Source organism: Chinchilla lanigera, unplaced genomic scaffold (assembly GCF_000276665.1).
Source record: "Chinchilla lanigera isolate Chin_1 unplaced genomic scaffold, ChiLan1.0 scaffold00013, whole genome shotgun sequence".
Taxonomy (NCBI): domain Eukaryota; kingdom Metazoa; phylum Chordata; class Mammalia; order Rodentia; family Chinchillidae; genus Chinchilla; species Chinchilla lanigera.
Window position 1 is genome coordinate 31677830 of NW_004955414.1, and position 17138 is coordinate 31694967.

The following is a 17138-nucleotide window of genomic DNA, read 5'->3' on the forward strand; positions in this document are numbered from 1 at the left end:
TGTGATCAGCAGCTAAAATATGGTGGCAGTCATTCCCCTCAGAGCTCAAACTACCCTTTTGCCCAAATGTCCTATAATCCTTTCTGAAAATCAGCAGCACCCACTTCAAAGGTCGAGATTAAGGTCAAGGGAAAGTAACCTCTTCATGCTTAGGGCTGTGGACTGATTCTGGCTTACAGAAGCAAACTACATTCCCGGGATCTCTTCGGTCACACAGTAAAGCACAGGGACCACTGTCTTAGCATGGCACACCCTTGAATGACAATGACAGCCATTCAGCAAATGCTTACTCAGCTGCATTTAGGTCAAAGGGAAATGTAATTTAGTGGAAGTTCCTGGAAAGAGCAGAACTCCAGCCAAGTTTGGTTGCTCAAACTGGCAGATCATGTGTGCATACATGTATATAGTTGTAGAACACAGATTCCTACAACAATCCACAAACACTGCAGTATCCTGAGATGGAGGAGAGGAGAGGGAGAAGGAGGGTACAGAATTAACCCTGGTGACCCCCAAACAGCTGGACTTTCCAGCAGCATTTGGGCTTTAAACTCAAGGGAACCTAGGACAACAAGCAGGTGAAAAATGGTGAGATCTTTGCTATAGGTCACAAGTTGGAGACAGTGGGTTTGCTTGTTCTCCAGTGGGCCAATCCTTGGCTCATTTCCTAGGTAGAAAACACTTTCAAATTGAGATATGCTTCAGGGATTTTCCCCCGGCAAAACTCTTCCCCTTATTTCATTGAAGCTTTTTATAGAGGATATTTTTCATTTGATGCTTAAATAACAAGGCAGAGAATCTAACTGAGCAATGCCTCATTTATCTAGCACCATCAGGAATGAAATGAGACATTCTATACAAAAAGGGCACTTTGAGAAAGCGAAATTTTCTAAATTAAACTTCTAATAGAAAGCTTTCTAAATGTGTGCCCTTCGCTGTCTTCCTAGAATACTAAATATATATTCAACCCCCCTCTTAGGATATTAGCACTCCCTTTTTCCAGGAAATAGATTCTTCCTGGTCTCCATTAGTGTGCTGCTTATAAGATATTGTGAGTTAGGAATCCAAAGGGCTCAAAAGCTCCACAGAAGTGAAGTACTTAGCTCTCTCTCCCCACTCAGACTGGATTTGGTGCTCTTCAGGGTATTTCTCCCACACCCTGGGCCTAACGCTGCTGTGGTACTTAGCACAGCAGATTACAAGCCTCTCTTTGCTCATCTGCCTCTACCCTCTAGACAGCAATCTAATAAGGGTTATTGTAGCAACTTGGATGTATTTCTCTGTATCCTCAAGGCCCAGCCAGGGACTAGCATATTGAGGATATTTGTAAAATGTTTGTTTAGTGACTTCATGAATGTATCAAAATCGGGAAGGTCAGCTCTGATTCCTGCGGTGGAAAGGCCACAGGCTGTAGAGCAGGGCTTTCTGATAGTTGTTTACACAGCTCAGAGGCCTTAAAATCTCTGAATTTAGCTCTGCTCCAGAGAACAAAGGCTACTAAGAAATGTTACATCAACAAGTAGCATCTTAGCTAAGTTTCCTTGTGCTCTGTGATAGCAATATTTAAATCCGCTTAATTTTATCAACAGTGAGTGCCACTCCCCCCCCCCCCCCCCGCACCCAGTATCAGTTGCCAGAAAAAACTGAAAAGTCCCTGGGCATTTACCCACTAGAAAAAAACTGCATCAGAAGAGAATCAAAGGGCCCCTGGGCATCTTACCTGCCTTCACTACATCCCAACACATGTTCTTGGGGCTTAGGATGGCTAGATACAACACACGCACCCCACCTGCAGCTTCCCTTAGAACGCTACGAGCTGGTCACATCATAGTGCCTATACATTTGTGTCAGTGGGGCTTGAGGTGACTGCTTAGTACTAGTCTAGCTCTGGACTATTATCCAAATATCAACATCCTAATCTGACCTGGCTTCCCTCTAGGTGACCAGTAACTGTTGTTCCTTCCCAAGAAATTCATGCTCATCCCTGTCTAGGTGTGCCCTCACCATGGAGGCAGACAAGTGACAATGGAAACACGACACAAGCTGGTGGCAAGCCAGGCAAGCCCCCCACCCACTGGAAGCACAAAAGATGGAGTCACGGAACACCACAGATGAGCGGCCCAGCCTGGTGCATCAGCCACAGTGCTGAAGAAAGCTAAAATTTAAAGAAAATAAACCGAAATGACTTGCGGGAAGCCTGGGGCGATCAGGAGAGCAACTGGTTAAGCAAGTGATGGAGCCGGCACTGAGCCAGAAGCAATGGAATGGCCCCGTTCGGAGACACAGATCAGATCATCTTACGCTTCTCCTGGGCCGACAGCCCAGTGCTGACTTCTTCAGCACTTTGTAAAGCACGTTGATCAAAGGTTCATTATTTTTAATCTGTTCCAAACAAAAAGGCAAATACAACAAAACATAACAAGTGAGACATTGAATGACACTTGAAGCAGCCAGAATTTGGGGAAGTAGCAAAGGGGGAACCTTAAGGAGGATGCGCACAGTGCAATTAAAGTAAACCTTGGTGACACTATGGGGTCCCAGCTTCAGGACCTTTCTGGACTCCAGTTCTCTCCTCTGTAAACTGTGGGACATTCAACTCTAAGTGATGGGATCATGTGCAGGCTGTCTGTATGCGAGACCCATTTCAGTGCCCATTTCCTCCCTGGTGCTGCCACAGCAAGCAAAGGAACATCATAGCAGGGAAGTCTGCGTCTTCCTTGCTACCCTCATCACACTCTGAGATATCAAAGCTTTGTTTAGAGTGCTACTAGGAGGCATCAGCCTTACCCCAACAAGAACTTTCACTTTCTGTTCCTCAAACCTCCACCTCCACATGTGGACAGCATCTAAAAGTTCAAGTATGACCAACAGTCTCAGATCTCAACAGCTCCTTTTAGGAAGCACTGTCCTCACCCTCATTTCAACTTTGGCTAAAGACTGGAATTATCTGGGGAGCTTTTATTTATTTAGTTAGTTAGTTAGTTAGTTTCCCCCCCCCCCCCCCGGTACCGGGAATCGAACTCACAACCTGTGCTTGCCAGGCAGGCGCTGTGCCACTGAGCTAAATCCCCAGCTCCTCCGGGGAGCTTTTAAAAAGACTGATGCCCGAGGTGTACCCTAAGGATCCTGATTTTTATTTATTTATTCAGTCAGTCAGTCTTTTTTTGAGACCAGGTCTTGCTCTGCAGTTCAGGCTGGCCTTGCGCTCACTTTGTAGCCCAGGCTCGCCTTGAACTCTCAACAATCCTCCTGCCTCAGCTTCCTGAGTGCTGGGATTATAGGTGTGTGCCACTACGCCCAGATGGATCCTGATTTTTAAGTGGCCTCCTGAGTGATTCTAATGTGCAGCCAGGACTGAGAACTGCTGCTGTAAGTCAGTGGTTCTTAAGCTCTACTGTGTGCATCAGAGCCACCTGGAAGACTTGCTAATAATCAGGTATATGGGGCCGCATCCCAGACATTCTCATTGGGCAGATCTGGGGTAGGATGCAACTTCCAGAGTATTGCCAATGCTGCTGGCCCAGAGATCACATTTTGAAAACCAGCACTTTGAACCAATTTTTCTCCACTAGACATTACAAACACCTATAGAGTTCTGCCCATCTTCCACCCTTCCCACCTGCACGAGGGGTTTTGGCTCAGCTGATCTACCTGAAAAGTCCAGATCCGTACTTTTTAAATTTAAGACAAAAGGTCTCACTATGTTTCTCAGGATGGCCTCAAACTCCCAGGATCAAGCGCTCTTTCTGTCTCAGTCTCCCAAATGGCTGGGACTAGACTTATACTATGCCTAGTGCAGATCTGCATTTTCAAAACTAAGCAACCCTGGGAGTTAACTACAACCCATCCCTATCTACAGGTACTATCTGCACGGCTGTGGACACCTCCTCACCTCACCTTCCTAGCTGTACTCCACAGCTGTATAAAAGTAATTCAAAGCCAGATGCAGTGGCAAGCACTTGTAGTCCCAGCTACTTGGAAAGCTGAGGCAGGAGGGCCATTTAAGCCTAAGAGTTTAAGACTGGAGCCTGGGGCTGGGGATTTAGCTCAGCGGCAAAGCGCCTGCCTGGCAAGCGCAAGGTCGTGAGTTCGGTTCCCGGTACCGGAGAAAAACCAAAAAAAAAAAAAAAAGACTGGAGCCTGCAACAGAGCCAGTCTTTGGAGCCAACTGTTGTGCAGGGTTCCATAGAACAGAATTTCCATGCCAGAAACACAATTCAAGACAACTCAGGGATGGCAAAGCATGTGGTATATAAAAAAAAAATAATAATAAGGGGTGAATTCAGTCCCCGCCATGTAATTTTGTAGAAATTACTTTATTCCTCTGAGACAAGGGTTCCTGGTTGGAAAGACAGGGATAATTTCTATGCTCAAGGTTGCTCAAGGGTTAAATAACATAAATGAACACCAACTGTGCCCAAACACAGCACCAGGCAGGAACAGATCTTGATCAGTGTGGAGTCCTTTTCATCTTGGCACTACCAAGTAAAATACCCAAGAAGTAAGTGCTCTTCATAGGTGCATTACTACAGAGCATCTTCTGAGAGAGTGCCTTGACCACCTGGCACCACAGCAGGAAGGTGGCCCTTGAGAAGGAAACAGCTCCACAGAGTATGAGGAAGCAAATACCACCAACCGGTTGTGGAGGCTGAGTGTCAGCGGATCAAAGGAGGGATGGTCCTGGGTTCTTGGCCTTTGGGACATGAATATGAACGGCCCTACATTCAACATGGCAGAGTGAGGGGGTGAGCAGGTCAGGTTCCAGGCAGGAAGATTCTTTCTCCATAGAGGCTTATTTCCTTACCTCACCCCCCAGGGTCACAGGAGGGGCCTCTCACAAGAAGCTAGTCCTAGGGGGTAGGTGTTTCCCTATTTCCATGTGCAGGATAGTCCATTTAGTTATGTCCACAGAGGCCCTCAGCTCAGCTACATTTTGTCCAACATGTCATAGAATCTAAAGACTAGTGGACCTTTGAATTTTTCTAATCCAATCACTCATCCTACCCAGTCTCATGCAGCCTCACTTGTACCCAGGTGACATGGAGTTCACCACCACTTGAGGCCACCGTTTTAGAAAAGTCTTTGATTACACTAAAACTTGACTATTTATAGCAGCCATCCACTTACCTTAATTCTCCCTTGTGGCCACAGAAACATAAAGTCACACATCAGAGCTCTACAGATTCTGTCTCTACATCTCCTCTGAGTCTTCCGTAACTCCTGCTCTAGTTCTGCACTGTACCTGTCATGGCTGCTATCTCCTTTCAAGCCAGCAAGCTCTCTCACTGGAGAACTTGCTAGGATGGTGGGGGCAGGGGTGGGGGGAGAGACCTGGGTATGCAGGTGGAAGCAGCCCTGGTTCTACAGCAGGGGTTGAGGCTGGTAGAATAGTGATGATGTGAGCTAATCCCATGGAATGCTGTTCCTGGCTATGGAAAGGAGTACATACCCTTTCTCATTCAGTGGGCTGATTTGGGTTTTGAATGCCTACAAACAACGGCATCCTACCTATTACACTCAGCCTCAGTTCTGTGGGCCCTCATCCCTCTCCCAACTCAGCTCTTGCCTCATCTGGTTCTAGAAGTGAGATACTCATCTGAGAACCCAATGTTCCATCCAGGTCTGTGCAGGGGCAAGCAGGCCCCCTACCCCTCTGCAGGAGATCGAGGAGGTGCCGGCCTTTTTTGGACCCACATCAGTTCAGGGGCACATAGCACAAGACCCAGCATCTTTTCCCACATGTGCTACTGTTGAGCCAAGCCTTTCCCAGCCACTAGTGCCATTTGTTTTGGAGTCAAGTTCTCTGAAAACAGCTTAGCAACTAGAGTAGCAGCTATAAGACCAGGAAATCTCTGGTATCAACACAGCTGTTTTTATGACAGATGATGATAATGTCTACAAAGTTGAATCACTAGAAAATGTTCTGGTCACAAATGTGCCCTAGAGAGTTACCCTAACCCTAACCCCAAGCTCAAGGATGCAACCTGCCTCTATTCCACCAAACACATTTCTTAGCTTAATACCCTGAGCTCAGCTCTGAAACAGCAGTCTTTGAATCACTGTTATGAGAGAGGCCATGCAGAAAGGGGATTAAGAACATGAGCTTTAGTGTTAGAGCTACACCCAAATATTGCCCCCCTACCTCTCAAAAATGTTTGTGTGGCCCTGGGAAAGTCATGTACTTCTCTGAGCCTCAGTCAATTAAAAGATGACAACATCACTTCCCTTACTGGGCTACTGCAAGGCCTAAATAATTTAACAGAAGCAAAACACAGTGACTGGCACATATGATGTTGGAGACAGGACACACAGAAACTCCTAGTTCTGTTCTGCTATCTTGTGCCTCAGTTTCTCCTTCTCTAATCCCTCCGTGCTTTGTACTTTTTTTCCTAAGGCCCAGGGTAGAATGAGGAACCTATAGGATCTGCCTCCACCTTCTTTCTGTGGCCCTATCCATACCACCATCCTCTTGCTCTCTTTCTCCCTTAATCTCAACAACCCCACTCCCCTGGTTTTTCAAAGCTCCACATATGCCACCTGCTCTCCAAAGCCTTCCAAGCTGCCCATGGTGATTCTCATGACTTAAGGTGACACCTGAACCAAGTAGATCTTTGTATAGTCACTGCACATAAATCTGATATTTGGGAAAATTTTCTTTCTCCTAGACATTTGAATGTTTCATGAGACCAGAGAGCCTCAATTTTTCCCCTGTATCTGCCCATATCTTCTGAAGAGTTGGAAGAGCTGGGTTGGGCATACAGCAAGTGCTCAACAGATACCTACGTGAATGGGTTGATGTCTAATCAAAGGCCCTGACTGTGCTTGTGGCGAGAACCTTCTCCCCTCATCTGCTGCTGCCTTAGGGTTTAACGTTCACCTCAGGTCTGCAAGGGTGGATGAAGACCCAGTGTTTAAAAGTATCTCTAGTCTGGAACACTGGGGACTGCAGGGAATGCCTTCATGGCAGGTGCCTGGGTGTCCTACAGGCTCCTCACCCACTCTTCAATGATTAAAGGTCACATTCCTTCAGACTATTTCATGGTGCAGGCTCAGGCATAGGAGGGCTGCCCACAGCAGGAGCTTCCAGAGAGCTGTGGGAAGGACAATAGCTGCTCTCTCTTCCAGGAAGAATGCCCCTCCTTTCCAGAGAAGCCTTCTTGAACCCTTGGTGCTGTGAAGGCTGAGTCAGACCTGAAGTCTGACCATCTACAGTGGGGTCCAGTGTTCATCTCTAAATGCAGAAGAGAGGTTACCTGAGAGCCTCAGAGTTATATAAGTCTATGTGGAAACTTCTCCCCCACAACCAAACCAAGAAAGCCACCAAGTCACCCATGATGGAAAACAGACATCAGCAGTTCCCTATGAAACACATGCATATACTTCTGTCCTCATCAGAGGCTCTGAAGAAGTGAATGTTCATTTTTACAGGGACTTTCAGTTCTAAACATAGGAAAGAAGAGATTAAGATCTTGTGCCCTCATTTTGTAAGCCAGAGACCTCAAAGCACAATTCACAAAAAAGAGCAGAGAACCAGAGTTTGAAGCTGTGAGAAGTGGAACTCTTCTGATTGAGAGAGCTGCCTTCATTTGGGATCCAGATTTGATAAGACTGTGTGGCCTTTGGCTTTGGGGGTCAGTTCCACTCTCAGAAAGTTTAGGCAGAGACCCTGACACCACTTACCTTTAGATCCAGGTATTCCAAGTCTTTCTTCAGCTGAAGATAGGTATCATCAGCCTTCAAAGGAAGCAGAAAAAGAGAAAAATGAAAATCCAACAGTTATGAACACCATGGGCTTCCATAATTCAGGGCTTCAAAAGAGAACCATGTACATTGAGCATCTTTAGGGACAAGAGACCACAGCAGAACAACACATCTGGGGCCACAAAGAAAGCACAAATGTCTTGCCGCAGCTCAGCGCACCCTTTTGGCATGGCAGAGCCTATGGGTCACTGTGGGTGAAGTCAGCTTGTCTCTGAACTGGCAGTCTGGTGAGGAGGCTCCCATGCCAGCAGTGCAGTTGAGGATAATTCTGGGCTCCTGAGGCAAAAAGGAGGAGGAGGTCTACTTTCAAGAACACATATCACACCTAAACTAGGGTCCCATCAGTGACCATGGCTCCAATTCCTTTTTTGTTTGTTTGTTTGTTTGGTTTTTTTGGTTTTTGTTTTTTCTTCTGGTACCAGGAATTGAACTCACGACCTTGCACTTGCCAGGCAGGTGCTGTGCTGCTGAGCTAAATCCCCAGCCCCACTATGGCTCCAATTCTTGACACTGAAACTTTGAACGGGGCTGATTCACATGCATGAAATAAAATAACCTTGATAGGGGCTGGGGATTTAGCTCAGCGGCAAAAAGCGCCTGCCTGGCAAGCGCAACGTCGTGAGTTCGGTTCCCGGTACCGGAGAAAAACCAAAAAAAAAAAAAAAATAACCTTGATAAAAAAAGAGATGCCTAGAAGGACAGAGAGATGACTCAGGTGATCCAGGTCCCAGTGTGACTTTGCACCAGCAGCTGATGGAAATTTCACTTTTTTTGCTCAGCATGGAGTTAATGTGGCCATATGAGGAGCTAGTTCCAGGGTCAGACCTATCTGCTTGTGGCATCTCTGACTGTCTGTTGAGTTCTACAGGGTAACTAGTGGAGGCAGTGAAAATAAGGAAAGGACCAATTCCCTAGAACTTATGCTCTCCTATGTAGGAGGTCACAGATGCTAACAGGGAAGCAGAGAGCTAAAGAACGACCCAGGGGCCATGTTCTCTGCGGAGTAACAGGGTCTTCTAGCTGGGTAAGCCAGGGCTGGGGAAGGTGGTCCTGCTGTACAGCCCTGATGATTGCATGTAAACCATGTGAGAAGTTCATGCAGGGCTTTTTAAGCACGAGAAGGCAAAAAGACCCTTGAAAGGGATGCTTGTGGCTTGTAAGATTTTATTTCTGTCCTTACACTGTCCCCTTATCTATCCTTACTTCCCCAATCAGCCCAATCCTCACATACTTTTCACAGAAGTAGAAAGAACTGGAGAATGTTACCTAAAATAACCCAAATATACTCATCTTACAGTTTTGCACATGTCCTTTTACATTCTTTATGGGGGGAGTGGTGGTACTGGGGATTGAACCCAGGTCTTTGCACTGAGCTACATCCCTAATCCTTCTGAGTTTTTATTTGGAGGCACCTTGAATTTATGAGCCTCTTGCCTCAGCCTCCCGAGCTGCTGGGATTACAGCATGTGCCACTGGGCCCTGCCTACATTCATTTTTCTAAATATCTTTCCTTTTCTAAATCCCTCACTAAAACAGGACAGGGAAGCTGAGTCACATTACTTCCATCATCTATCTGTCCCCTGCCTCCCAGAATTATGTGGCCAAACCTATCCTATCCCTGCCAGGAATTGTCATTCCTGGCAGTTAAACTGCTCTAGATGTTTGGAAGAGCAACTCCATGGCCAATGCTCAAAGAGCCTGGCTGCAGAGTTCAATGTCCTGGAAACTGTTTAGGGCACTGTGCCAGAAAGGAGCTGGATTATAGTTCCAGCCTACATGCTTCTGGCAAGAAATCTAGGCAAGTCCTTTCCCCTGCGGAACCATGTGCCTGTGTGTCCTACCTAATCTCTCCCTGTTACTGTAAGGCCCACCAGCAGAAGAGAAATGAGAACTCTGCAGGCAGCAGGCACTGTCAGAAATGAGAGGACACCCTACATTCTCCCCTCCAGGCTAACCACCTGTGTCTTTCAGCAACCCAAGCAGTACCCAATGTGACAACAGGCTAACAGTTGGCAGAGTCCTTTAGACGTGACCACACACCAGCCTGGCAGTCACTACATACAACCAGAGAAGCTATAGTTCAAGGCCCTCCCACCCCATGCTGCCCCTGCCCAGCACCAGTGGGTTGGGCTCCAAGACTGCCGCACAGCATCTGGCAGCAGCATCCAGAAGCAAACAGGCAAGGGGTGAGGGTGAGCCAGACAGCAAAGACAGACCAGAGCAGCACAAGGGAACACGGGCCAGCACATCACTCCCTAGCCCCGGGACAGTCCATGGGCGCTGACCTGGCAGGTGGGAAAGGTCAGATGGTGCTGCAGTAACTGGCCCACGGCAAAATTTCGCACACTGGCCAACTTGGCCTGGTGCCGTCGCAACCGGGTGAGAAGCAGTGAGAGCTCCTCCAGCTGCAGGTGTGTAGACACATTGAAGGAAATTAGCCACCACAGGGGCACTGCTTTAATTACATTTGTTGCCCCAGTGCCGAGATGGCACTGATGTGACACCATTATCCAATGATTGCATTAATTCTTCCATTAGCACAAATAAAAGCACTAGTAACAAATGGCTGTGGGAAAGCTGCAACCAACAGTGCAACCTCACCTACTTAAGCTTTAAAGGTAGAGTAAATTTATAAAAGAGTAGGGAAGAAGGAAAGGAGCTAACAGGAGAGAGATGGTGGGTGTAAAATGCTTCTGGCAAAATCCTATACAAAGGAGAAGACAAGCCCAACATTCCCCCCTACTTCCCAAGTTCTTTACCCAGTCTTTACTGGAACAGCTGCAGGATCCTGTGACTAGTTCAGAGGGAGGAAACCCCACCGAGACAGGACTATAGGCCGTATCATATTCACCTAGGTGGGGAGTATGGGGCTGCTTACCGATTTTCCATGTAAACTGGGAGCACTGACAGTGTGGGTCATGTAACCCATGGAAGGCATGGAGCGTCGGTCCACATGCGAGGAGTTCTAAAGGTGGGGAGACAAGAAGTCACCCTGAGGGCCAGACATGAAGTTCTCTGTTACTCACTCCCAAGTAGCACTCTCTGCTAGCTCCCTTATGTGAGCCTGAGACACCCTGTGAGATGGGCGCTTATGCCTTCCTCACTAGAGACAAAACAGTATACTGCAGAAACCCCTTGGAAAGTCAAACCTGAGAAAGGTTATTATAAATAGCAGAACTGATGCCCTACATGGTGTGATGCTGCATTATATATAAAACCATGTGCATATATTAAATTTTGTCTCTTGAAAAATAAATAAAATAAATAAATAAATAAATAAATAACAGAACTGATTGAACACTGACATCCTGTCCTGCCTTACAAGCTGCTGAGAAGCAGATGTTTAGTTATATGACCTCATGTGAGTGACTTTGTTTCCCAAAGCCTTGGTAAAATGGGCTCTGATTATAGCACCTACCTCATAGGGTTGTGCTCAAAATGAAAGTGAAGCTCAAGAACTACACTGGCACTTAAAGTGTTTGCTATCATTTAGTTCCAGTGCCTCAATCTGTGCTCAAACCAGGTGAGGTTCCCAGCACCTTGAGGCTGGACCCAATAGAGGTTAAGGTCCTCATATCTTACCTTGATGGCATGGCCCCGTGCCTTCCTGGGAGAACCTCCCAGTGAGATGTCCACACTTCTCCTCTGCTCTGGTGGCTTCACAGTGACACGCTCTGCTGGCGTGTGTGGCCTCCTGGGTGGCAAGACCCTCGAGGGCCCTGGGGGAGGGATGTCCGAGGGTGATGGAGGCACAGAGATGGAGCGGGGCACCTCCAGCATGCTCCTGCTCCGGCCCTGGTCTGCAAACTCCGGGGAGCCAGCACATATGGGTGCTGTGGGGCTGCCATGCCGGAACTGCTGGCGCTGCTGCCACTCATACAGCTGCCACACAGTGCCATCCCGGTGTGCCCGGCGTTCCTCACTTGACATCTTCAGGTGGCTGGCACGGTCCTGTGCATACTTGTAGTCGCTAGGCAGGTTCCGCGGAGGGGGCGAGGACCCCCCTGAGGGGTGCCGGGTGCTCTTGGGAAGGGTCTGGTAGTTTTCTGGGAAGGACAGGGGCTGGCTGGGACCCTGGCGAGGAAGTGTTTGGTCTGAGGGAAGGCTGAGGAGAGAGTAAAGAACAGAAACACAGCTAAGCAAACCTACCAGATCAAGCACATGGAAGAGTCCTCTTCTGTCAGACCCCAAAATGAGCAGACACTCAGGGCTCTCATTTCTCTTTGCAGAACCAGTTTTCTCTGTTAACTCCCTACCAGACCGATGTGGGGCCACTAGAGTCCTCAGTTCCAGTACACAAGGACTGAACTGCTTCTGCTTTCTCCTTCTCCCATCTCTTGCCAGCACTGACAATTTGCATGTCTAGGACAGGCTTCAAAATCCTTTCAGTCACCAAGATTTTCCCTCTGCCTGGGATCTTAGCACCAAGTTGTACAGATTTTTAAAGGAAATGGTTGATATTTAGCCCTTCATTTTGCTACTACTCTAGTGTGGACACTGGTTAATTACCTCCCCCAGACAACTCAGAGACACTACTACTCATCTCTACCAAATATTCCGCCTCCTGCTCTGATCCAGTCACTTCCATGTTTTGAAAACTTTTCTGCCATCTGTAAAGTAAAACCTACAGTCAAGGCTCTCTAGAACCAAACATTAAAGCACCTTGCAGTCTTGTAGTTTCTCCCTGTTCCTCCCACCACGCTGGGACTAGGCTGGAGCACACCAGGCGCCCAAGGCCCATTCCCAAAGGAGGCATCCCTCACAGGCATGGCCACACTGGCTGGTTCTTGACAGTTAGCCTCACTTAGTCTGGCTCAGCCTCTCCATCACCCAGTGACAAAGCAAAGGTAGGAAGTGGTTGCCCTGGGTTTGAATCCCAACTCTATTGTTCACTAGCTATGTGGCCTGGCTTACTGATTGCTCTGAGTCTCACTTTCCCCATCTACAATGTGAGGTAGTATTACCTGCCTCATATGGCTGGGGTTTGGAGGGGAGCAAGGTCCCAACATGTAGTTCAGGCTGGTCTTGAATTTACTTTGTATCCCACTATGTAGCCTCAGCCTCCTGAGTGCTGTGATTACAGGCATGCGCCATCATGCCTGGCAGTTGTTCTGAAGAGTAAATGACACCAGTAAGGGAGAAGGCCCCCTCCACGTGGATACACAGAAGTTCCACCACCTGTGTGCGCTCCTTTCCTTCCTCCTTCCCTATTCTTGGAACACTGTTCTTTCCACACTTTCCTGTATGGGCTACCTGTTCTATTTTCACAAATCTAACTTCCAGGATGGTGGCCCATGCTTCTCTCATGGGTTCTACAGCCCTCAATGTTCCTGCTCTGTTTAACTAGTTATCATACTGTCACTTTCCCAAGCTCCTGTACTGATGTGACCTTTTCATACTTGCAAGACATCTCTTCTCCAGCCACGCTGAAAATTCCTACAAGATAAGAATTGTGTCTCACACTCTGGTATTGTTCACAGTCTGAGAAAGTTCTCACAAATAGTCAGCCCTTCAATACTCACTCCAAAAGCTGCATAGGACTTTCAAAACCACTACCAGCTAACTTTCTGAATATGTAAGACATATTCAGCAAGGTACAAAGTATGAAGTTTTATTAATAAACCTTAAAAGTCTAATCTGAGAGACAGTATGATATAAAGAGAACAGATTGTGGAGTCAGGCCTGAGTCCAAATCCTGACACTGCTTGTATCTAACTAATTTTGTATCTAACTATCTAACACTGCTTTTATTTAACTAATTTTTATTTAGTGCTTGTCATGTGCCAGACGTTATTCTATGCCCAGGCTACTCACAGTGTGGTCCATGAACCAGCAGTTTCACCACCACCTTAAAAATGCAGATGAGTGAAACAAGTCAGGTATGGAAAGACAGGTACTATATGACCTCATTTATATATGCAACCTTAAAAAGTAGAGCTCATAGAAGCAATGAATAGAACTATAGTTATGAGAGGGTGGAGGATAGGAAGGGAGAGATATGAGTCAAAGGGTACAAAGTTTCAGTTAAATGGAAGGAATAACTTTAGAGCTCCATTGGACAGTATGGTGATTATAGTTAATAATAATATGGTGTACATTTCAAAATTGCTCAAAAATAATTTTAGGTATTCTTACCACAAAAAATAAGTAGGCATAGTGGTAAATACTGATTAGCTTGATTTAACCACTCCACAATGTACACATTTATCAAGATTTCACATTTACCCCATAAGTACATATAATAGTTTTCAATTAAAATAAAATATATTTTGAAAATGCAGATTTTCAGCCCTATCAGACTTAAGAATCAGAAATTCTGCAGCAGAGCCCAATCACCTGTGTTTTAAAATCCCTTCAGGTGATTCTGACACTCTCTGAAGATGTAAAGATGCTCTCTTATATTCAGCCCATTTAATCACTTCTAGCTGTCTGACCTCAAGTCAAAGTGTCATTTCTGTCTTAAGTCTCAATTTCTTTCTTATAAAATGGGGAAATAACCACTTAACAGATTGTTGTAAGGATTAGAAATAAGTGTCTTTCAAAATGCGCCCCCCCCATTACTTTGCAGTTGCAGGAGGTAATTTTAAGATCTCTTTAGCCCAGACCTGTCCTGTATGTCAAGTGCGCCTGCTTGTCACTAGGTGGCAGAGCTTACTTTCAATCTCCCAAAGTCCAACTGCAATGTGTCTCTGGGGTGGAGCTGCCACTATGCCACGAATCCTCATGCAGAGGTGGCAGGAGCGGGAAAAGCCAGGCCAGAGCTTCCCCTGGAAAATGCAGGACTTTACTAACCACTGTTCATTCTGCATGAGGCAAAACACAAAGAATGCAAAGCATGTCCCAGACACTCCCACCCTCTACCCCTTCTGTCTGGCTCCACAACCCACTCTGGATGCCTTCCTATATGATGGATGCTGGACAGAGTTCCCCACCAAGTGATGCCCCAGACACCCTAGGGTCATCCTCTAGCCTACACCCTCCACTTCTGCACTGTCTGTCACTTGGGTGACCCTGAGGTACCAGGACAATGATGAGCTCTGGCCCCATGAGCCAAAGGATGATAACTAACAAATGACAGAGGTAGGGACATGGGAGATAGCAGAAAGACGAGGTAAAGACCCTGAAGAGGAACTCCTAGAGCAGCTCTGCTCCACAGCAGATCCAATTGCTGGCCCCAATTCCAGCCTCATCCAAAAAAAATCTCTAAAGGCACTAAAAGGATATTCTATTTTATTTTATTTTATTTTTTTTTGTTTTGTTTTTTCTCCGGTACCGCGAACCAAACTCATGACCTTGCGCTTGCCAGGCAGGCGCTTTTGCTGTTGAGCTAAATCCCCAGCCCTAAGGTTTTTTTTGTTTGTTTGTTTGTTTTTTTTTGAGGATATTCTATTTTAGATAGCATAAATATGGTCGTATCAGAGTATAAAATCATGTTTTTGCAATCAATTATTTAAGCAGTAGAAATTCCTCACTCTAACTTGCATTTCCATCACACAGGGGCTTACTTCTTACTCGGTTTCTGTAATAGTGTTTGAGTAACCTTGCCTCAGCCCCACTCCCACCTTATTATTTTTACAAGTATGCTTTGCTTGGAACACTGGGGGCAAAAAGGAAGGCTAGAATTTCAAAACTAGCTCTTAGACTGTGATAAGAATCTAAGGGTATGCCTTATCAGCCTGACTCCAGCGAACCATATTCTCAATGAGTTTGATAATGTGAAATATATTTATCTCCAAGAACTGAAAGAACAGTTAGAAATAACTCCCTGTGTGATCTAAAGCTGAGAACACAGGATCACATTGCAGTCCAAATAACTCCTTTCAATATCTTTACCTGCTCAGTCTAATGATAATGAGATTAGCAGTCTTAATTATACACATAATAGAGATCCATCTTCTATACTTTCAAAAAGATATTGAAGAGGTTCCTTTATTAAGCAGCCAGATCTATCACTCACTCACTGAAATTACAAATGTATCTTTAAGGAAAAAAATCTGGGAATATAAAATGCAGAGCTTTTAAGAAACTAGTAAAAGATCAGAGACCAAGCGTTTTGCTGAGAGATGGGCAGTACTTCTTTTATGCTCTGCCTTCATTTCTCCACTTTCAATCACTTTTAGGCCGCTGAAATTTGCCTCCCACACTAGCCTGAAATTCCTCCGGTTGTGTGCCAATGATCTCCAAAGTCAATGAATTATTCAAATTCCTACCTCACACCCTAGGGAAAAGCCAAGGCCCTCCCCAGCCACCTCTCACCTCCTTATGGACTTCTTATCCTTCAGCTCCCTGATGCACTCTCCCCGATCCCCAATAATATAGCAGAACCACAGAGGTGTGTGAGTTGCCACAAATGGTTATATAGAGACACTGCACAACCAATAACCTCTGTTTATCAGTTGGTCTTGTTTTGAAAGTCCTTTCTGTCACTGGCTATGCCATCTCACTAGTTTCTCTTCCTATGACTCTGTCTCCTGACCTCACTTTGAAATTCTAGCTTTATTAAAGGTGGCAATACAGGTCTGCTCAGCCAAGTCCAATAAGAAACTGAGCAGAAAAAAGACCTCTGGTCAGAACAAAAGGCCAGATAAGTCTGAGGCACCAGACTTGTCTTCAGTAGTGCCCACCTTGGAAGGTACCAATCTCAGGGAGAAGTCTTCATCCTCAGCACCTTGCACTGATGATTGTGCTTCTTCCAACACACTCTCCCCCCAGGGCCAGGGAAATAGCTCAGTGGCTCAGTGCCTGCCTGGCATGCACAAGGCCCTGAGTTTGATTCCCAGTAACAAACCAAACCAAACCAAAGAATTCTCCCCCAAAGATCCCTCCCAGTTTCCTTGCTCTATCTCCTTTAAGAAAACTTTGCTTTTTGTCTACGCCTTGGGCTGGGGATTCCCAGGGTTCTGTCTGGTCCCTTCTATTGCTTACAGAGTTAGGAATTCTTAACTTCACCCACACATTAGAATCACTTGGGGAGGAAAAGTTGTGCTTTTTAAAAATCCTGCAACCCAGACCATGGGAAGACTTCTGGGCATGAGACTGAAGCCTCTAAACTCCTCTTGGCGATTCCAATGTGTGACCAAGCAACAGTTTCCAAACTGGCAGGATTATCCAAGGATCTTGTAGGACATATAATGCTTTGACCTCACCTCAGAGCAATTAAATCAAAATCTCCAGTGATCAAGTTGTACAGCCAAGATTAAGAACCACAGCCCAAAGCACTCCACCCTGGACAATTAACTACTGCCAGGGCATCAGTTACCTACTCCAGGACCATCACTCTCAAATCTCTACCTCTTGTACTCACAATCTCTACCACTTGTATCCACAATCTCTATGACCTACAGGTCATCTCCCAGATAGGTACCACATTCCTTAACAAG

The 17138-nt window shown here is 46.2% G+C and overlaps 1 protein-coding gene across 5 annotated transcripts in view; it reads right to left on the bottom strand.

Annotated features, from left to right (window-relative positions):
* The window catches only part of Plekha7 (pleckstrin homology domain containing, family A member 7), a 128619-nt gene that overhangs the window by 22439 nt on the left and 89042 nt on the right, over positions 1-17138 (bottom strand). For all 5 annotated transcript variants that reach the window (XM_013511965.1, XM_013511964.1, XM_005380369.2 and 2 more), the window contains exons 9-11: positions 11341-11863; positions 10637-10723; positions 7678-7731 (exon numbers count right to left, since the gene is read on the bottom strand). In XM_013511965.1, coding sequence (XP_013367419.1) covers positions 7678-7731; positions 10637-10723; positions 11341-11863 — 664 coding nt within the window. The remainder of the gene's footprint in view (positions 1-7677; positions 7732-10636; positions 10724-11340; positions 11864-17138) is intronic.